Source organism: Ictidomys tridecemlineatus, chromosome 4 (genome assembly GCF_052094955.1).
Source record: "Ictidomys tridecemlineatus isolate mIctTri1 chromosome 4, mIctTri1.hap1, whole genome shotgun sequence".
Lineage (NCBI taxonomy): Eukaryota > Metazoa > Chordata > Mammalia > Rodentia > Sciuridae > Ictidomys > Ictidomys tridecemlineatus.
Genome location: NC_135480.1, coordinates 16,317,636 through 16,340,487, shown reverse-complemented (window position 1 = coordinate 16,340,487; position 22,852 = coordinate 16,317,636). Strand labels below are relative to the sequence as shown.

Below are 22,852 nucleotides of genomic sequence, written 5' to 3'. Positions count from 1 at the left end.
GTTTTCATGCCTAGTATTTTAGAAATCTCCATTGTGATTTCCATGTGGATGTACTAATTTATGTTCCACCAATAGGGTGAACATATTTCTGTTTCTCCACATTTTCTCCTTTATTTATTATAATTTGTATTCTTGAGGACTGCCATTATGACAGGTGTGAGATGAAATTTCAGTTACTTTAACTTGTATTTCCTTAATTGTTGATGATGTTGGTGATTTTTTTCATATATTTGTTGGCCATTTATATTTTTTATTTTGAGAAGACACTATTTAGTTAATTTTTCCATTTATTAATTGTTTTTGTTCCTGGTGTTTTGAGTTCTTTATTCTAGATATTAATCATCTCTCAGACCAGTGGTTAGAGAAGATTTTCTCACATTCTCCAGGTTCTCTCTTAATATTCCTAATTGTTTCCTTTGCTGTGCAGAAGCATTAATTTGACTCCATCTCATTTATTAACTCTTGGCATTACTTCCTGAGGTTTAGGAGTCCTATGGAGAAAGTCATTGCCTACACTGATATACTGGAGATTTGACCTGATATTTTCTTCTAGGAGTTACATAGTTTTTGGTGTAATTTCTAGGTCTTTGATCCAGTTTGAGTTGGATTTTGTGCAGCACTATTTGTTAAAAGGTCTGTCTTTTCTGTACTGGTTATTTTTATTACATTTGTCAAGAATCAGATGACTACAGATGTTTGGGTCTACTTCTGTGCCTTATATTCTGTACCATTGATCAGTGTGTCTCTTTTATGCCAGTACCATTCATAACAGAGCCCTTTTAAAAATTTGTTTATTTATTTATTCTAATTAGGCATATATGACAGCAGCATGCATTTGATTCATTGTACACAAATGAAGCACAACTTTTAATTACTCTGGTTTTACATGATGTAGCATTGCACCAAGTGTGCAGTTACACATGTACCTAGAGTAGTGATGTCCATCTCATTCCACCACTTAGAGAGCCATTTTTATATCTATATGAAAATCAAGTTTTTCTTAACTCAATGCAAGATTTATGAAAAACTTTTACACAGATTTTCATTGTATACGTTTTTTTATATTCTCCCTTTGCTTCCTCATCTTGGACAAACATTCCTCCATGAAATATTTCAGCTTTTCTAATATTTTAATTTCATTTTATTCTTCCTTTAAAAAATCATTTGACCTGAATATTTACAGAGTTAATGAGTTTTTGACCAATAAATTAATTACTAAATATTTACTACACTCAGGGCTAATCTTGTCTTTTTGCTTCTATTTTTCCTTTATAAAATATATTTAAAAGTCAACTACACTAAGATAGTAAAACTTATTTCACAAGTATTACATGTGGATGTAGGAGGTGCCACTGTCAAAACATATTAAAGAGCCTGCACCATTTCTGTGGTGTCAGATGCCTACCTATGTTACTGAACTGCGGACTTCCAGAAAACGGAGGCATCATGAACCCTAATTCTTGCAATCAATTCAAAAACATTTCAGTTCAGATGTGTCAGTCAGAGCAACAGAAACAAGCTTATTGAAAGGATAGGAAAAAAGAAAAGGGACACTATCAAGGGAGAGAGTGGGTCCTCTTAGAAAGAAGGGGGACAATGTGCTTCTCTTGCATGCCAGTTTTACTGGGGATCCCTTAGAAGTTTTCAGAGAGTCCTGCCCAGCTCCACCCCTTTTGACTGATAGCAAGATGACAGGCTTTCAAGTAGCTATTGCCATTTCAAACCTAGGTCCCCTTGTCCATTGCTGACTACTTCTAATTGGATTCTTAATCATTTTTTACAGGTTTTATGGTTAGGAGAAATTATCCTTATATTCCAGGTAGTTTTTTGAGGAATATGAAATGTCCTGTCCCTTTAGGCCAGACAGTACTGCAGGCAAATTGATTTTTTGCATAGAAAATATTTGATGGTTAGCATGGTGGGACCATTTTATAGAATTATTCTCTTAACCTCACATTCACACCATTCTCATCTTTATGAATTATGGGCATGCATACTATATGAATTTCTGGGGTTTGTGAAAGGTTAACACATGAAAGTCATGGTATATTGTAAAATTAAAGTTGTACAATGGAATAATATTTACATAATAATATTATATATTTATATATTATATATTCATATATATTTATATCACATAATTTATATTATATATTTATATATTTTATATAATTTATATAACAATAATTATACAAATGTAAAATTATTATGTGAGTATATAAGTACACATACAAATAAGTAGTATGTCACAAAAATGATTTTAAGAATTGCAATAATTTAACAGAATAATAATGGTTTTGAATTGCTTTAATTGTTTTTTTAAATTACATTGTATATTCTTTTTTAGTAATGAACTTGTTAAATCCTATGATTGAATCACGATTTTAGATTTAATAGATTTCTAATCAAAAAGTTATAATTTCATCCTTAATAATGTCAATCATAAGATAACTAAGCATTTGTCTAGAAATATATTATACTCTTCTCTAGTCAAAAATTTCCTGATTTGATGCCTATATAATGTAAATATTATGCATTATAAGTTTGCACATTATGTATTAATTTTAAAATAAATATTATTATTTTTTTAAATTAGAGCATCACAAAATAGCACAAAATAATCATGTTCTCTACTTTATCCCCTGGGGGATTTCTAAAGCAAAGTGTGTGCTTACTTAATCCTTGCATCTTGTTGATGGAAACATGCCAGGTGATTTTCATTGGAAAGTGATCCCTGAGGATGACTAAATGTTGCATTATGCTCCATGCCCTTTATATGGGGCACCCTGGAATAATGAGATTGAGAGGCAAGGTGTCCACTGCTCTGTTTACTTTAATGGTACATCTGTGGTGTCAATTTATAGGGTGATTTATCTTATCTCAGAATAATAAAAATAATGAAAGCACAAAAATGTAAAAAGAACTTAAAAGAAAAACAAATAGGAGTTTACCAAAATTTTCAGCTCATATGGTTTATAAATTTTGCTTCTGTGAAAAATTCGAAGTTAACAAATTCCTAAACACATAATATTGGAGGAAGTTTTCCACTTTCTTTGGCTCACGGTAAGTATTCTATTTAAAACCTTATGGTGTTAAATTATGTTAAATAAAATGGAGACATTTTCTACCTTGTCCTAAGAAATGTCATAATTTATGGAAGCAGAGGTATATAGTTGATGGAATCAGAGTCTACAAATAATGTGCATATTTTGAAATTATAATTTTGAAGAAATTTTCTTTTCAATTGTCAAGTTAGGCAAGTTAGGAACATATCATATCCTCTGAAAATTAATATTTGTGTGTATTCTCTAATTCTAATGTCCTTTGCTAAGTTCTCCTAGAAGTGAAATGTATTTGTAATTTCTTTTAAATGATATGGGGATATTGAGGACAGCAAGTGAAACTTTAAAACAGGGTTATATTATTGTTTATGACATAATCTTGCTCTGGTTTGTTCAAACTATTTATCAAAAAGGGAATGTGGTATTATGAGCACACTTTCAAGAATTGACGTGTTTTGGTAGAATCACAGAGTCAGCATTTAATTGCTTTGACTTCAGGTGAATCATACATTTTCTGTGCCTTTTTCTCATCAATATGTAGATAGTAGTAGTACATATGGTAACACATTTCAGGTGAACTAAACATATTAATAAAAAAGAGCATTCAGAAAAATAGTGGGGTGATTCTACAACAGTAGAATGCTACCTTTAATTATTATACCATATACAAATGTCAATTGATGTCTCTATCTCTATTTGCCAATCAAATTTTTTCTAGTCCTAACTTGTGAACTTTTATCAATTCCTAGAAACACTAAATTAATAATAAAAAATATTGGGTCATTCCTATAGACAAAATCATTTTGAAACCTTTTCTGCTAAGTCTTGACTTTGGTTTTTCCACAGTGCAGAGGTAGACACTATGAGCAGATGGAATAACACAAATGTGCCTGACTTCATCCTCATGGGACTGACAGATTCTGGAGAGATCCGTGTAGTCCTCTTCATGCTATTTCTCCTGATATACCTGATTACTGTGCTGGGGAATGTAGGCATGATATTGCTCATTTGCCTGGATCACCAGCTTCACACTCCCATGTATTTTTTCCTCACTCAGTTGTCATTCCTTGACCTCAGTTACCCCACTGTCATCACCCCTAAAACCTTAGAGAACTTACTGACCTCCACCAAGAATATCTCATTCATGGGCTGCTTTGCTCAGATGTACTTCTTTATCTTCTTGGGTGCTGCTGAATGTTTCCTTCTCTCCTCAATGGCCTATGATCGCTATGTAGCTATCTGCCGTCCTCTACACTACCCAGTCATTATGTCCACAAGGCTCTGCTGTGCCCTGCTTTTTGGGTCCTATTTGATTGGCTTTATGGATTCCTCTGTCAATTTGCTTTGCATGAGCAGATTGCATTTCTGTGACTCCAATGTAATCCATCACTTTTTCTGTGACACATCCCCAGTTTTATCCCTGTCCTGCACGGATATATATGATACTGAAATCATGATCTTTATTTTTGCCGGTTGCACATTAATGGTGTCCCTTATTACAATATCTGTGTCCTATGTATCCATTCTCTATACTATTCTGAAAATTAATTCCACTTCAGGAAAGCAGAAAGCCTTCTCTACCTGTGCCTCCCATCTCCTGGGAATCACCATCTTTTATGGTACTATGATTTTTACTTATTTAAAACCAAATAAGTCCTATTCCTTGGGAAAGGATCAAGTGGCTTCTGTTTTATATACTATTGTGATTCCCATGCTGAATCCACTAATCTATAGTCTTAGAAACAAAGAAGTGAAAAATGCTCTCATTAGATTCATTCAGAAGCGAGAGGGCTCCAGGCAATTAAAGTGATGCTAAGGATTTTAATTCATCTTTATCTTTTTCATTTTTTTTTCTATTGGATATTTCCTTGATCTCTCAATAAAAACAATTGAATCTATCATTTGTTATTTCTCTGGAACTGCCCTTTACTGAACCAAACAAGATCTTTAACATTTCTAGAAATATGTTTTGAGAAATTCACATCATAATTGGAAATCATTGAATGTATGTTAAATCTATTATCTAAATATGTGTGTTTTTAAAGGCACCTGGAGTGAAAAATAAGAAAATATGAATGTCAATCTAAAAACTATATCATAAAATATTCTTTGAATACTCCCATTTCAAATAATTTTATAAGAAAAAGAGCTATGATTTTGGCACAAAGATAAGGCCTTTAGAAGTCACTCTATTCATAACAATAATAAGAAATACAACATGTGGTTAATAGCATTTCTTTTGGAATCAACAATTTAAGGATTTAGATTTTACATCTGATAGTTCTCTCACTGTACAACTCTTAAAAAGTCAATGACAGTTAAATGGTCAGTTCACCCAAATTCACAAGTTAAATAGTGATTCCATGTGCATCTGAGGACAGATGTAAACCATTTAAAGCAATAATGGTAAATGTTGACCATTAATAGTAGACTTACATTTACATAATATTTTTAATGCATGATGCCATATTTGAATAATTTTTACTTTTTCTTTCATAAATTAGTTTTGGTTGACCAGGCTTAGTGGAATACACCTGTAATTCCAGCGGCTTTGGAGGCTGAGACAGGAGGATCACAAGTTCAATGCCAACCTCAGCAAAATGAGGCACTAAGCAACTCAGTAAACCCTATGTCTAAATAAAATACAAAATTGGACTGGGGATGTAGCTCAGTGGTTGAGTGTCTCTGAATTCAATTCCTGGTACAAAAAAAAAAATACTTCTGGTTAAATCAATTGAAAAATACTCAAATAGCTAAAAGGAAAAACTATCACTATTCCTAATTTTGAATTTAGAATAAAGTAACATATTGAAGTAGAAATTAAATCATGGGAAATATATATGCTAATGTTGAAGACAATTTAGTAGTAGTAAAAGATGTTAAGAGAAATAGAAACACTGTGGCAATTATTGACATATTTGTGACTTCCTTCTAGATTAGTAACAATTTATGTCTATATATTGCATATATAATAAGCATTTTTGTCATTTCCTACGTACTTCTTTACAGCTGTATTCTCTTGAATGCTTAATATTCAAAAGTATTTTTGTCTTTGAAAGCTTTTGGATAAATGGGTACAGGATCAAAATTACTCATCTACTGTTGTATTTAAAAATCTGTGAGTAATGATATTAACTGTGTGTGTACCTTCTGAACATTTAAGAAAGTTCTTCTCTGTAACATATCCAGTAGGCTACTTCGTTTCTTTTCTCCAGGTTCCTTTAATAATGTTATTTAAAAATAAATTTTTGAAGTAAATTTTGATTAATTTTCATTACATTTTTAATAAAGAAAAGTTATAATGCAAATAATTGTCAATGAATGTATACTTTGTGGTATTCCATAAACTTTAGTCAGTTAGAAAACTAAAATCCCCTTTACTTAAAAAATTTTATTGCATATTCTGAAATTGTAATGTTAATTTTCTGTCTGTTCTTTAAATGTTATTTTAGAAGGTATAGTTCCCCATCAAAGGTTGAGACCAGGAGATTCTCAAGTTCCAACTCAACCTCAGAAACTTAGCAAAATCTTGTCTCAAAATAAAAAAATAAAAAGGGCTAGAATGTAGCTCAATGACAAAGTACCCTAGATACATTCTCTAGTACAAGAAAAAAGTATAATTCCCTTTTCTATTTATGTAATTATTTTTTAAAAATTGTATAATTACCACTGAGATTATTTATGCCAAAGAATGATCATATAAGGCATTTTTTTAATTTTATAATGTTTTGGTACAATTATCTTTGATAACTTTTACCAAGTGCTTTTTGTGTGTTTAAAGTGAAATGTATTTGAGTTAATTAATTAAACAATCTTCCCTAATTCCAAGCTGCCAAAAAATGTATTGAAATCAATTAAACTTGTATTGTTTCTGTACATTTTTAATCTATTTCAATTTTTTCCTTATCCTACATCAATGATATAAAAATTATTATGATTTAGGTTTTCTTTGACATTTATGAAGTGCATAATTTGTTTGTAGGTATTTCTAGTTGGTTTTGTTTTCTATTAGAAGTAAGAATTTAATAAACATTTATTGCTTAAAAATGCTGTTTAGTTTCCTTTCTTCGCTCTATATTCCTTATCTCAATCCATTTCTTTATGGGTTCTTTTAACTTTTGCAGTTATTCTTATAAGATCTTGTTTCACATTGCTTTAATTTGCATTTATTTCTATGATTTAGAAATCTTTCCCTACATTTTGTGCTGGTACAGATGGTCAACAGAGTCTACACATTAGAAGACAACAGTAAGTTGAGGAAATTCTTGAAGTTTAATTAAATTAAGGGTGCATTTTCTCTTTATACCATTGATTAAAACGGATTTATATGATTTTTAAAAAATTTTCAATATAATCTATAGGCAATATGAAAGATTCAGCTATTTGCACTTACTCTATAAATTCATTACTATAGCATTGCAGATACAAGAACAATTTATCAGATGATGAGAACATGCTGGGGCCTCAAAATGTATTAGGACACAGGCTTTGTAGTTTAATAAAGGAATTCAGAAACAGAGTGGATTATCAGAGAGAAAAATATCCTTGAGCCAGAAGGGGTGGTGCATGCATGTAACCTCAGTGGCTCAGAGCCAGATGCAGGAAGGTCAAGAGTTCAAAGACATTCTCAACAATTCACCAAAGCCCTAAGTAATTTAGTGAGATCCTGTCTCTAAATATAAAATGTGCTTAGGATGTGACTCAGTAGTTAGGAGGCCCTGGGTTCAATCCCTGGAACAACAATGAATAAAAAGAATTGGGTATAAACTGCAGTTTGTCTGTGTATTAATCTTATACATCTTGTGTTGACTTGTTCAATAGGAATAGTTTGTGATGGCTAGTTTTTTTCTTTTTTTCTTTCACAAGCTAATTGGGACTGTTACTTTCTCCCATTTTCTTTTTCTTTTTTTTTTTTTTAAAGAGAGAGAGAGAATCTTAATATTTATTTTTTAGTTATCGGCAGACACAAAATCTTTGTTTGTATGTGGTGCTGAGAATTGAACCCGGGCCGCACACATGCCAGGCGAGCGCGCTACCATTGAGCCACATCCCCAGCCCCCAACTTTCTCCCATTTTATTGCTCTATTACCTCCCAATTCTTATTCTGTTCTGCATGGTTAAAGAGAGTTCATCCAATGCTATCCACATTTCAGTCAGAGAGAAGGATGAGATTTTTACCTGAAAAACTACTGCAAAAATTATTTTTTAAGTGAATAGTTTTCGTTAACTAATCTGTAATGGTGAGATTTTTACACTGAAAAAGTTATTGCAAACTGATCTCTTGAATGGTTTTCATGAAACAATTTAATTGCTCACATATATGTGTGTATATACATATATATGTGTGTGTGTGTGTGTATATGAATGTGTATATATATATATTTATATATATATATATAAAGAGAGAGAGAGAGAGAGAGATAGAGAGAGAAAGGGGTGGGTAGAACTACTCAGATTACCTATTCTGATGTAACTTTAAAAAAAACTATACTTTTTCAAATTATCAAATTTATTAGCATGAGATTGTTTATAATATCTCTTATTCTGCTCTTATGGACATCATAGTGGCATCTCATTTCATTCTTGATGTTGATAATTTTTTTTTTTTCTTCTCTACGGTGACCATTGTTTATAAGGGCAAGTTTAATATATTCTACCAAAAATGAAATGCATAAATTTAATTTTACTCTTTCATTTTATTCTATTTTTTCATAAATTTTACTTGTATGAATAGTTTAAAGCTAAAATCCAACACTATAGTATTGATTTAGTCTTTTATTTGTTAAAACAAAATTAAAATGTCCATTATCTGTTATATATATTTTTTTCACATTTTTGGTGTTTCTGTCTTTACATAGATACACATGTCCTTCAACTGTCAAAATGACTACTTGGAAAATAATTAAAGTATGAATCTGTTATAAATTATTCAGCCTAAGTATGTGTGTGTGTGTATGTATATGTGTATATATATATTTATATATGTGTGTGTGTGTGTGTGTGTGTGTGTGTGAGAGAGAGAGAGAGAGAGAGAGAGAGAGTGAGTGAGAGAGAGAGAGAGAGTATATATGTGATTTTCCTCAAAGGATTTCTTTTTGTATTTATATATTTGATAGTTTTTAAATTATTTTAATGAATGTTAAAGGTTAAAGTCTGGGATTATATCTTTTATTACTATAAATATTAATCTTCATTATTACTTTTATGTATATTTTCTTGTTCAAAATGATATAATTTTTGTAAATTTTTCTGTGTTTAATATGTATTTTCCTCTGAATGCTTTCACAATTTTCTATTTATCTTAGCTTTTCATTGCTGAGATTAATCAGTCTGAGTTTCACTTCTTGTTTCCCTTTTGTTTCATTCACATTTATCCTTACCATGTTCTCCCATCTTTTTGAATCAATGGTTTGATGCATTTCTGTCTTCAGAAAAGTATGGACTACAATGCCTTCTTATATTTATCCTGCTTTATTCTTTATGTCTATATTAAACTGCTTGCACACTTCTTGTACACTTCTATCTATAATAGAGTGCTTATGCACTACTTGCACACTTTTATTCCCACTTTGTTTTTCTATTTGGTAAATATCTGTTGGTTTATTTTCAAGCTTCTAGTGTGCATTTTCTTGCCAAGTCTGTATTGACTTTGTTGATGTTCCTTTTGGAGGAATTTGTTTTCTTTGATTTTGTGGGTGGGGGGAGTGTGTATATTTTATTTACAGAGTTTCATTGGACAGTGTATAATATCCATTTTATCTGGAGAGATTGCTGGTTTGTCCATGCATGCTGTTTCTTTTCTCCAGTAGAACTTTCTTTTTTTCCCAAGTAATTCTCAATGACTTAATGAATGACTCACCACTAGGAACACATATATTTGAAACACTAGATTTTATTAGTCATCTAATAATCACTTTTTAAAGGCCTGCAGAATAGACTTTAAGAATAATTGTAAACTTGTTCATCTCATGCCTGTCTGCTTTCTCCAACTGCCTACAGTTGGTTTTAACAGTTCCTTAAGATATAACTAAGATATTCCTACATGTTTGTAAGGTGGTCATATCTTCCTCTTACCCTTTTCCCTAAATGAAGTAATTCATGTGCTCCATGTCCTCTTCTTTTTTCCTTGGAATTCAGATTATTTGGATCAATGCAAATTTAGCACTGGTATAGATTACAGAATATTGAGGGTTTTTTTGGTGGGGAAGGTACTGGGGATTGAACTCAGGGACACTTGACCACTGAGCTGCAACCCCAGACCTATTTTGTATTTTATTTAGAGACAGGGTCATGCTCAATTGCTTAGCTTCTCAATTTGCTGAGGCTGGCTTTGAACTCCTGGCCCTCCTGTCTCAGCCTCTGGAGCTGCTGGGATTACAGACATGTGCCACCATGACTGGCTGGTATTATTTTTTAATATATTGAATTTTAAAAAGAGGGTAGAATAAAGTTGCTTTGAAGGTTTCTACATCCTGTATGGGATGGGTTCTATATGCATTTAAATTCTGTCCATTGCCATGACTTTAAATATTGCTTGTGTGGATAACTCCCCACTCACCAGGGCAATATGTTCTGAAACTTGAAAATGCAAAGGAATTTCAAAATCAGTCCAGACATGACTGATCTCATCCACTCTGCTCTTACACTGCTTTCTCGCTTCTTTGCTTCTTCCTATCTTCTTCCCTTTCTCCATCTTCCTTCCCTTTTTAATTTTTATCTTTTGAATCAATCAAGCTCAGAACTTGTAAACTTCATGAATTTTAATGAATGAAATAAATCATCAAATCCAAAGAAAACCACTTATACAGAACTTTTAAATATAATCCTTTTTCTCTCATTTTGTCACTGATTTACTAAATAACTTCAATACTTCCTAAAATATTATCTCAAAAATGAATGAAAAGCCAGGTGTGGTGGTTCATGCCTGTAATCCCAACAGCTCAGGAAGCTGAGACAGGAGAATTGTTTGTTCAAAGCCAACCTCAGCAACATAGTGAGGCACTAAGCAACTTAGCTAGACCCTGTCTATAAAAAAAGGGTTGGAGATGTGGCTCAGTTGTCTGGTGACCCTGAGTTCAATTCCGGGTATGTCCCTCAAAGAAAAGAATGATAATATTTGTGAAACTATAATTCTTTCATTCTATATGTAGTGAGTTTAAATGCAGAAACTGCATCCTTACAATTTGATTTGAATTCTGCCATGACTCTTTAGCACTGTGTAGCATTGATCAAATTATTTAAGTGTTTCTTCATCTGTGATAAAAGGTACTACTACCACCATTTATTGGAGTTATTATAAAGATCTCATGATTTAATACATGAGGTCCAGTATCTCATTAGCTACAAAAATTATTAGTATTATGAGGTAGGAAAATTTCCTTAGGTTCTCTGTTTAAGTGTGAAAATAAAACTAGCAAAGACAGTTTTAGAGAAAGCATGCAAATTCATTCCATAAAAGTTTTACATGACATAGTTAAAATGCCAAAATAAAGACTCACAGATCCTGAGGAACTTATTTACTTTGGTCTTTATATTCATGAGGAATTGATAGTTGGGTGCATGATTCCCAGCAGCTCTGGAGGCTGAGGAAGGAAGATTGTGAGTTCAAAGCCAGCCTCAGAAATTTAGTGAGGCCCTAGGCAATTTGGTGATAACCTGTCTCTAAATAAAATATATATATATATATTTTTAAAAAGACTAGAGATATGGCTTAGCTATTATATATCCCTGGGTTCAATTCCAGCTACCAAAAAATAAAAATAATAAAAAAATGAATGGACGTCACAGGTCACAGTTATGTAGAAATGTTATTGAATAGAAGAATATATTGAGAAGAGACTACAGGAGCATGATTTCTTAAGGCCTTTCTCCTCAGATTTTAGGCCTTTCTGCATAGCTGTTTTTTTTCCCCCAATGGGCATAGATCAGCACCCTTCTAAATTGTGGGTCAGAATATTAATATTCAGAGAAGGTTGGCCAGAGAATTCTTTATAGCCATCTGTACACAGAAAGGTCGTAGAAGGTCAGAGTGATATTTCTAGGTTTCATAAGTTGCTTTGGGGAAGAGGAGCTGTAGTTTATGAACCCTGCCTTGAGGAGGAGGGATTCTATGGCCTACCTGGGGGAGAAAGCAGAACACAAGAAAGGAGGGTGCTTCTAAGACCCTTGCAGCCTCCTTCATTTAGAGGTACTCAGCTGCCAAGGTGATACACTATGAAGCATCAAGTACTGAGCCCCTGTTTTTCCATCTAAAACTTCAAGAGAAGGTTAAAAAAAAATTAAGAGCAGAGCTTGTGTGGAGATGAGAGCTGGATTAGTCCATGAGTGACAGCTGATCTGCAAAGGGAGAGAAGGTAGATTAGGGAGAATGACAAAGGAGACCAAATCGAAGTCCATTGAACAGTCTAAGCACAAAAGAACCAATCTCATGTCTTCCATGACTTCACTCAGTAAATAAAAGTCATTCAGTTGTTTTGTTTTCTCCATTAACTGTTCCAGGTATATGTTTTAGCCTAGAGATATGACAGTGAGATCTAGTAGACGTTTACTTATCTTTATGAAAGTTACAGTGACGTAGTAGAAGATCTTATATTGATGAAATACTCATAAGAAAAATATAACAAGTAAAAATCCTTAAATGATAAAAGGCCCATGAGCACCAGAGAAGTCAAAATGTTATTTTAAAGGCAAACATAATTATCTGAAACATATAAAATAACATTTTATTGACTTGGGTGTTAAATATAGTCATTCCTTTATACTGACCTAGACAATGGCAAATGATGGGGGAATGATTATCACCCATAATTTGGCTTCTGTGGTATGGCTGTAAAAGGAGATATATGGTAGGTTTAATGTATTTAAACTTGACATGGATTTTTAACCAGTTATAAATAAGATCATCCCAGATACCTGTGCTCATATTTTATTTGTCCTCATAATGATTATAAATTCTATTTTGAAACAGCAATAAAACCAATAAATTAGAATACAACCTGGAGTAAAACATTACATAAAGGATTATAAAATGCTAGTTTGGTTGAATCCTGAAGAATGATCCTGGTGGGATGTAATTTTTTAAATTTTATAAGAAATATTTTATAATAATTTTATAAGAAATATCTAGAAATATTTTAAAGTAGGTTTTTTCTTACAGAAAATTATCCTCATTTCAAATTATGAAAAATAAATTTCAGGTTCTTTGGCTGTAAAAATCATATATATATATTTATACATATTTATATGTTTATATATAGAGATGTAAGCTTGATTTTTATAGATTTAAAGTTTGTCTACAATGTTGTCAGTATATGTCTCTAAAAATTGTATTGCTTTATTTTTAAGGAGAATTTGAGTGTACATTTTACTTTCAAACATAAACTTGTTCAAATAGAATTGTGTGGCTCCTCTTCCCATAATAGGTTAGAAGAAATTAGAAAATGAAGTAACACAAGCTATTAATAGAAATCTCAAACACACATTTATGAATTATATCATAAAAGGAATTTGGGATTATTGTTTTTGTTTTCATTACTGGGGATTAAATCCAAGAATACTTATAACTGAGATACATACACAGTCATTTTAATTTTTTATCTAGAGATAGCATTTTGTTCAATTGCTGAGGCTAGCCTCCAACTTATAATCTTCCTGCCACAGCCTCAAGAATTGCTGAATTGTGGGTGTGTGCCATTGAGCATGACTGAAATTTTATTTTGATTGCTATATTCTCATAGAATCAGAGGACAATTACTCCTTTGAAAAAAGATCAGGTTTCATTTTAAAAAGTAAATATCTACTTTTTATGTAAACAAATTTTGAAAAAAAAATAAAAAGAACCAATAAAAAATAAACAGTGTAATAATGCAGAAAGAGATATGAATTACAGTAAAAAAAAAGAGTGTTTCCATTTATGGGTCTTTTTTATTGGCTACAGATTTGTGGAAAGAGAACAAATTTAAGATATTTCCTTGTAAATACAGGACAAATACATGTCTTGGAACTGAGCTCGAATCTTGCATATAGCAACAAGGATCACAGCTTCTAAGAAATGTTAACTTTCTGATCTTGAAATAGTCACATGTAATAGCCATTTCTATGCTATTCTTTAAGCCATATTTTCACTTGTTTACCAGTACTTAAGTATAATCTTAAAAAAATGCTATAGGCTTTTCATTTATGTTTTGTAGTCTTGGAATAGATCTATTCAATTTCTCTTTTTGAACAGGCAAATTGACTAATAATAGAAGAAAATTCTATGGTTTCAAGTCAAACAGGGCAAAACATGTAACAGACGCCTGGTTTTATCTGAGTATGTAGGATAAATTGGGCAATTGTAGTAACATTTGGCAGAACAGGGATTGAACAATCAGGTTTAAATTCATCCTGACTGATAGAAAATCAATATAACCAATGCACACATATATGAAGTCATACAGTCTTGAGAACATTATTCAGTTTATAGTCACTGAAAATCAACATGTTTATCAATAAATTAACAACAAATATATTTACATTAATGATTATTAAATGCAGATCAGTTTGAACATAGGAAGGTATACAAATAATTTAATATATCATCATTTCTAACACACTGTGCTGCTTTAGAGGGCTAATTAACATTTTATTTGAACATAGTCTAACAAATATATCACTATCAACTGAAATCAACAGTGTTTTTCCCTAGTTGCTGAACATGCAGATATCAAATTACAGGTAACACTATTTTTAGATTAAATCAATTTTTAAATGCACTTTATTTTTGAACATATTTCTCTCAAATAATTTTTTCACTGCCTCTTTTACATCTTTGTTTCTCAAGCTGTATATAATGGGATTCAGCATGGGAATCACAATGGTGTAAAATGTTGATACTATCATATCATGATCTAAGGCATAGCTGGAACTTGGTCTCACATACATGAAGAGGATTGTCCCATGATAAATGGACACTCCAGTCAGGTGGGAGCCACAGGTAGAGAACACTTTTCTTCTCCCTTCAGCAGAATGCATCTTCAGAATGGCCAACAGGAAGAAGCCATAGGAGACCAGGACAATCAGGATGGTGACTATCTCAATAGAGCCCACAAAGTAGAAGAGGAGAAGCTGGTTGGTGTGAGTATCAGAACAAGAAATAGCAAGGAGAGGAGGGATATCACAGAAAACATGTCTGATTTTATTGGACCCACAGAAGGACAAGCGGAAAGTGGCCACTGTGTGTATAGTAGCATGGGAAATGCCACCAACATAGGAAGCAATGATGAGTGGCACATAGATCCTGGGTGACATGCTCACTGAATACAGAAGTGGGTTGTAGATGGCCACATAGCGATCATAAGCCATTGCAGCCAAGAGAAAGCATTCCATGGTCCCAAAAGTAACAAAGAGAAACATCTGTGTTTCACATCCAACAATTGAAATGGATTTTTTCTTTGCCAGGAAATTGACCAACATATTTGGGGTGACAGCAGTGGAATAGCAGGCATCCAAGAATGATAAGACACTCAGAAAGTAGTACATGGGGTTGTGGAGCCTGGAATCCTCAATGACCAACACAACCAGTCCCAAATTTCCTATCAAAGTAAAAAGATAGATGCCAAGAAATAGGAAAATTTGCAGGTAAAAATCATCTGTGAAGCCTAATAATATAAACATTGTGACTTCAGTAGCATTGTTGAACTGAATCCTGGATAAATCCATATTTGATGGTATCCCTGACATTTAAGTTAACACTTTGGTTTTCTAAGAGTAATATCCTGCAAAAGTAGAATCCACTCAATTACACCTTCATGTTTGGGCTTTGGAAAAGCATAGCAAAATCTTGCCATTAAAGAGTGTACAATAATAAAGATGATGTATTCCAGTGGAGGCATTATTCTGTTTAAATGAATTTAAGAAATTAGTCAGTTGTTGGATATGTTTGTCACATTTAAAAAAAATCTGCCAATTAAATTTCCTTAAATTTACATTTATTTTCTGCCAAATGTCTTTACCTGTTTTCACAGGACATCATCTTTAAATTCACAAACTGAAAGCATATTCTGGGTTCCATACAAAGTCCATGGGATGATTTCCATTAAACTTTCTTTTTTTTTTTAATTGACGCAATCACACTTATAAGACCATGTTTAGTTGAGACAAGAAAAAGAGGGTGAAAATTATTTCTTATGTAGTCTCAGTTCAACATTTTTTTACAGTGCTTTCTCCTTTATTCTTTATTCTCAGGATAAATTTGAAGTTTTGAAGAATTTTAGGATTGTTTTGTCCCTAATTTCATGAAGAATGCCACTGGTATTTTGACAGGGATTTATTGAATTCATAGATCACATTAGGTAGTATGAACATTTTAGGAATATAGATTCACCCTATACATGAACATTCAATGTCTTATCACTTTTTTTATATCCTCTTCAAGTTCTTTCATCAATAGTTTTAAAATTTTCATTGTAGAAATCATGCCTCTCTTTGGTAAAATCTACTCCTAGCTTTTGGGGTTTGGTTTTGTATGTGTTATAAATAAGACTACTTTCTTCATTTCCATTTCTGATAAGTTTCTGCTGGTATTGTGTTGATTATTTTACTCTGCAACACTGATAAATTCATTCACTAGATCTAAAAGACTTTTTGGTGTGTTTGTGGGATTTTATGCATTTAAAATTTTGTCATCTGAAAACAATGACAATTTGACACAGTTTTTCTAATATAAGTAAAGTTTATTTGTTTTTCTTGAGTCCTCTGGCTAGGACTTCAGTACTATATTGAACAAAGATGGAGAAAAGGAACATCCTCCTCTTGTTTTAGGTCTTGGAGAAAAACCTTTTAGCTTTTCCCCATCTGGTATGTTGGTTGTTGGCTTATTACACATGGTCTTCATTGTGTTGAACTGCATTCCTTCCACATATAATTTACTCAATGTTTTTTTTTTTATCACGAAGGAATGTTGAATTTTCAAAAGCCTTTTTTGCATATACAGAGATCACATTATTGTTTTCTGGCTTCCTTTCTGTTCCTGGGATAAATCTCATTTGATAAAATTAACCTTTTAATATGCTTTTGAATTTGTTTTGGTAGTATTTTGTTGAGGATTTTTTTGTAATTTTCTTTCTTATGAACTGTTTCAAGGAACAGTTTTTTTTGTGTGTGTGTGTGTGTATGTGTGCGAGTGTGTATGTATTTTAAACTTTCTACTTGTTTTGTCTCAGTTTTGATCAATTTTCTATTATCATCGAATTCCTTACACATGTTTCTGGCAGTATTTGTTGTCTGTTCATTTTTAAATATGTTAAAGATCCTCAGTTTTTCATTTCATCTATACATTAGCTTTAGTGCTCACGTGACAAATGTTCCTTGAGGGCATTTCTACATTCTCTGAATTATGGCTAACCTGGGTGCAGTACAGCACCCTGTAATCCCGAGCTCAGGAAGCTGAGATAGGAGATAATGAATTCAAAGTAGGCCTCAACAATTTATCAAGTTCTAAGTAACTTAGTAAGATCCTATCTCTAAATAAAATACAAAATAGGCTGGGGATGTGGCTCATTGTCTAAGATCCTGGGTTCAAACCCCTGTCCAAAAAAAAAAAAAAAAAAAAGGCTAAACCTTTTCATATGATGGCATGACATTGTGTTCTTTTTTTTTCATATTTGCTTCTGCTCAGGGTGTTTATAGTGACTGATGTTACTTTTCAATGTAAGATATCAGGTATCAACCAAGATTTTTATATCTAGCAAGTACATTCTTCTGATGTGAAGATGAAATAAATATTTGTCATGTTAAGTAAAACTAAATAACTCATAATCATTAAGTCAGCAGTATAAAATATAGTCAATGAAATATTTCATACAGATTAAATTAAAAATAAATAAATAAATATCATGGCAAATGTATGTTGATTTCACTAGAAAAAATAGTTGATTAAAAGATGATAAAGTACAAATTAAGCATTAAAAATAAATCAAAATGATATGAAATAAAAATCATTTCTCTATAATAACACTGAATATAAATGGTCTAAGAAATTTTATCTAAAGATATAGATTTGCAGAAGAGATTGAAAAACAAGACCAAAACTTATCTTTACAAGAGACTTACCTTTCAGGCAAAGATATCCACTGGCTGAGGGGAATGGATGGAAAATGTTGGATAATGGAGATTTTAAGCAGTGAAACATACCTATAATCCCAGTGGCTCCAGATATTAAGGCAGGAGGATTATAAATTTAAATCAAACAAAATAGTGAGATGCTGAGACACTTAATGAAACCCTGTCTCAAAATAAAAATAATAATGAAAAAAGGTCTGGGCATATAGCTCAATGCCAAATTGCCCATAGGTTTAATTAAAGAAAAATAATAATAATATTTTATCTCTAGGCCCTACTGAACCATGAATACATTATTTTCAAAATTTGTAGAAAACAGGAAACTAGATCAGAGCTGAAATTTATGAAATTGAGGAAAATTATAGAGATATAATTGAAACAACAAATTTGCTACTTTGAAAATATGCATACCATTTAGAAATTCTTAGCCAAACCAACCACAGCAAAGAAAGATGCACATCAACAAAATTAGAGATGAAATAATGGAGATACCGGTGTATCTCCTTTGGTGGAGCATCTGTTAAAACTTTTGCTTAATTTTTACAACATAATTTGTCATCAAGCTGTGAGAATTCTTTATATAATCTAGATACAATACCTTTGTTAGATAGTTTTTTGTTGTTGTTGTTTAAGGCTTTGCTGATGTATAATTCACATAAATTTTATCCTTTTAAAATATACATAATTTAGATACTTCCAGTATATTTCACAATCATCACTATGTTAGTATATGTTTTGCAAAGATTTACTTTCCATCTGTGGTTTGCTTTTTCATTTTCTTAACAGATTCTTTTGAAGAACAAACCTTTATGCTTTTGATAAAGTCTATTTTTTTAAGTTTCTTGTATATTTTGTAGTTTTTGTGTTCTCTTTTAGGAATGTAATCATTTCCAAATTCATTTTTTCATATGCTATGAGGTAAGGGTCAGATTCATTTTTTGGTTTGAAAATTGTCCAGCACCATTTGTACACAAGAGCATCCTTTCATTTTCATCAAATGTCAGTTGACCTAGAAAGCCTAGATGTCTTACTAGACTCCTTAGTCTGCATCAGTTATTTATTGGTCTACTTTTTTAACAATGACACATTGTTTTGTTTTCTAGACCTGTCCATAAGTCATAAAACCATGGAATGCATGTCCATTAACTTTGTTTATTTTCATTCTATGATGGCAGTATCAGCCTGAGAGACTGGGCATTATCATTTATCTAGATTCTAGTTAAAATGAATACTAACAAAAGGGAAGCATGTTCAGAGTCAGGATCCACTGATTGGCAGATTTGACTCTTAAGTGCATCTACTTCACTTACAAATTTGTACAACATGCATTTTTATTTGTATGTATACTTTGATTGAATCTATTTCCTATTTTATGACAAATATTGTCACTGCAAAAATAGTAAATGGAAAGAACTTCCATGTTTATGGTTCAAAAAACTCAATATTGTTAAATGGACATATTACTAAATGTCATGTGTGGATTCAATACACTCCCCATTAAAATACCAATTATACAATTATAAAGCTACAAAAGGTCTATGAATCTTTAAAGTTCAGGAGATAGTGTTTGGGGTAAGGGAGAATGATTGAGCCCTGGACAAATGAAAGGGCCACTTTAATGTGTAATTTTTGTACATTTTGGTTTTTGAGCTAGGTGAACATATTATCATTTTTTAAATTTTTTTATGAAAAAAATGTCAAAAAAGTATTTCAAATTTATAAAAATAACAAGTATGTTAAAATGTTCAGAAATTCTGAGAGATTGTGAAAATCATAATAAATAAACAAGTGAAAGGAAGACTAATAGAGTAGAGAAAGGAGACTAGGTAGAGCAAGGAGGAGAGGAGCACCGGGAAATGACATGGAGTAATCAAATTCTGTGCATGTATGATTTTTTCAAAATGAACCCAACTATACATTATAGTTTTAACTATAATGCACTAATAAATGAAAAAAAGAAAGATGCTGTAAAGAATACCAATGACATTCTTCAAAGAACTAGAAACAACTGCCCTGTAAAAGCAAATGATCCAGAATAGCCAACACAATCCTGAGCAAAAAGAACAATACTGGAGGTGTCTCCCTGTCCAACATCAAAATATATTTAGAGCTTTAGTAACAAAAAACATCATAGTAGTGGCTTAAAAATAGATACTTGGATAATGGAATAGAGTAGAGGAAGATACAAACTAATGCAGTAAAAGCGATCTGATTCTTGACCCACTGTGAAAAACATACATGGGAAAAATGCCTTTTTAAGAAATGGTGCCTGTATCATCTGAAATATATATGTAGAAGCATAAAACTAGATCCCTATCACTCACTCTGTACAAAAATCAATTCAGAATGAATCAAAGACCTAAGTATATCATCTGAAACATTGATATTGCTTGAAGAAAACAAGAAAAACACTCCAACACATAGGCATAAGCAAGGACTTCCTGACTAGGACTCCTACAGCTCTGGAAATCATAGCAAGAATTAAGAAGTGAGATAACATCATTTTTTTTTATTGTTGGTCGTTCAAAACATTACATAGTTCTTAATATATCATATTTCACAGTTAGATTCAAGTGGGTTATGAACTCCCAATTTTACCCCGTATACAGATTGCTGTATCACATCAGTTACCCTTCCATTGATTTACATATTGCCATTCTAGTGTCTGATGTATTCTGCTGTCTATCTTATTCTCTACTATCCCCCCTCCCCTTCCCTCCCCTCCCCTCCCCTTTTCTCTCTCTACCCCCTCTACTGTAAATCATTTCTTCCACTTGTATTATCTTGTCTTACCCCTTCTTTCCTCTTATATGTTGATAACATCAAATTTAAAAGCTTCACAGTAAAGGAAATAATGATCAGATTGAAGGAAAACCTTCAGAATGGAGGAAAACCTGCTAGCTATACTTCTTACAAGGATGAATAAACAGTACTCAGAAATCTTCACATAAACATGTGCACACAACACTTTCATAAATGGACACATGAATTGAACAAATACTTTGCAGAAGAAGTATAAGAGATTATGATTATGTGAAAATTGTAACCATTTTATTAGACAAATGTCACTTTTGTAGTTTGCCAGTTAACTTTAATAATAATCTCTGATAAGCTCAAAATTCATAATTTATTCACTTCAAAGACAACAGTGTATATTTTTAACAGAGTAATATTTGAAGACTGAAAACCTATTTGCTAGATTTATTGAAAAACATATGGTGATTTTACATTATTATTGTTTACTATAATTACAGACTTTTTTGCAATGTTGAATGGATTATATCATCTGTGTGAGGAAAACTGGGCTTCAGAGAAGTGAAATAATAACAATGCTAAATCTATGTGACAGTGATTTCACAGGTCTTAAGATAGCTAGCATTAAAGCATCTTAAGTATATTTCATAAACCAATATTTTGAATCAAACACAAAATGATTCCATTTATTTTTTCATCGATACACAGTCTTTTTTTTTTCCAGTGCCATTGTCTCTTTTATTATGAATTGAATCATCATGCTATTATTTTGAACCAGAAATTAATTGGGTCATATTCCCCTTGGGGCATCTCCTTTGTGCTCCATCTTCTTTCTTGTTAGTCAATTTTTCAGTTCCTTCCTAGATTTCATTAACTATAAAATCTAAGAAGTCCAGAAATCAGAAATACGCACACATTTTTAATGAACAGTGGGTTAGTGGCATTCCACATATTTTAATAAGTCATATTCTAAATGTTATTTTTTATTTCCCTTTTATTTCTTTTAGGTTCAGAAGGGTTATACAGTTTGTTTTTACATATGTAACTGGAATGATTCCAGAAGTTCTGTTTTTAAATTTTTATTTTTCCTTAACAAAATTTAGTTTATGTTGTTTGCTATATAATCAGTCACGAGTATGGCATTATGTAAAAATGTGAATGTGTAACCGATGTGATTCTGCAATCTGTATTTGGGGTAAAAATGGGAGTTCATAACTCACTTGAAACTATTGTTCGAAGTATGATATGTCAAGAGCTTTGTAATGTTGTGAACAACCAATAAAAAAAAAAAAAAACTAAAAAAAAAAAAAAAAAAAAAAAAAAAAAAAGAATCTCTTTGCAGCTAATGTATGACAGTTTTCCATGATTATTTCAGATACTGTTGAATCAGAAGAGAGTCGTTTCTTATTTGGTGTTAAAGTTTAATATAAATGCCTATAAAAAGGTTTATATTGTGTAGTTTGTCATCTGTCTTGAATATGTTCTTGACTAAAAATATTTTTGGAGACATAATTAGGTTTGCCTAATGTTGGAGTCTTCTCTATGTTTCTTTCTTCTCATTTTGTATATAAAAACATTCAGTTTTTCAATGCCAGTTTCTACATTATCCCTTAAAAGATACAACTCACTTCTAAATCACCAGTGTGAATTAAATTTAATCATTGCAAAGTGCTTTCTTTTTGTTTAATAAGAGACTCTTCTTACATGCTATAACTCTGATATGAAAATCACAACCAGTATTTTATTTTTGCAGATAGTGTCATCCAGTCCTCTACTTAAACTTTCTATATACATTGTAGTATATTTGACCTTCTATACACTCAGTCAACACAAGCCAGATATCTGAAACATTACCCTAGATTGATCTTGATTCATCAATTCATTTGTCTTACCTTCTCTAAAGACTTATTAGGTTAGGATTTTTCTCCCCTATGTCC

At 31.8% G+C, this 22,852-nt stretch overlaps 2 protein-coding genes across 2 annotated transcripts; one reads left to right on the top strand and one right to left on the bottom strand.

The window, feature by feature from the left end:
• The first annotated feature begins 3,924 nt into the window (after positions 1 to 3,924).
• On the top strand, positions 3,925 to 4,872 carry LOC101963799 (olfactory receptor 8H1). Its single transcript, XM_005342563.2, has one exon. It carries the CDS (start codon positions 3,925 to 3,927, stop codon positions 4,870 to 4,872), a length of 948 nt encoding a protein of 315 aa, XP_005342620.2.
• A 9,917-nt stretch (positions 4,873 to 14,789) lies between these two features.
• LOC101964936 (olfactory receptor 5T1) lies at positions 14,790 to 15,782 on the bottom strand. The gene has a single exon (XM_005342567.2). The coding sequence runs from the start codon at positions 15,780 to 15,782 to the stop codon at positions 14,790 to 14,792; it is 993 nt and encodes a 330-aa protein (XP_005342624.2).
• Between the last annotated feature and the right edge of the window lie 7,070 nt (positions 15,783 to 22,852).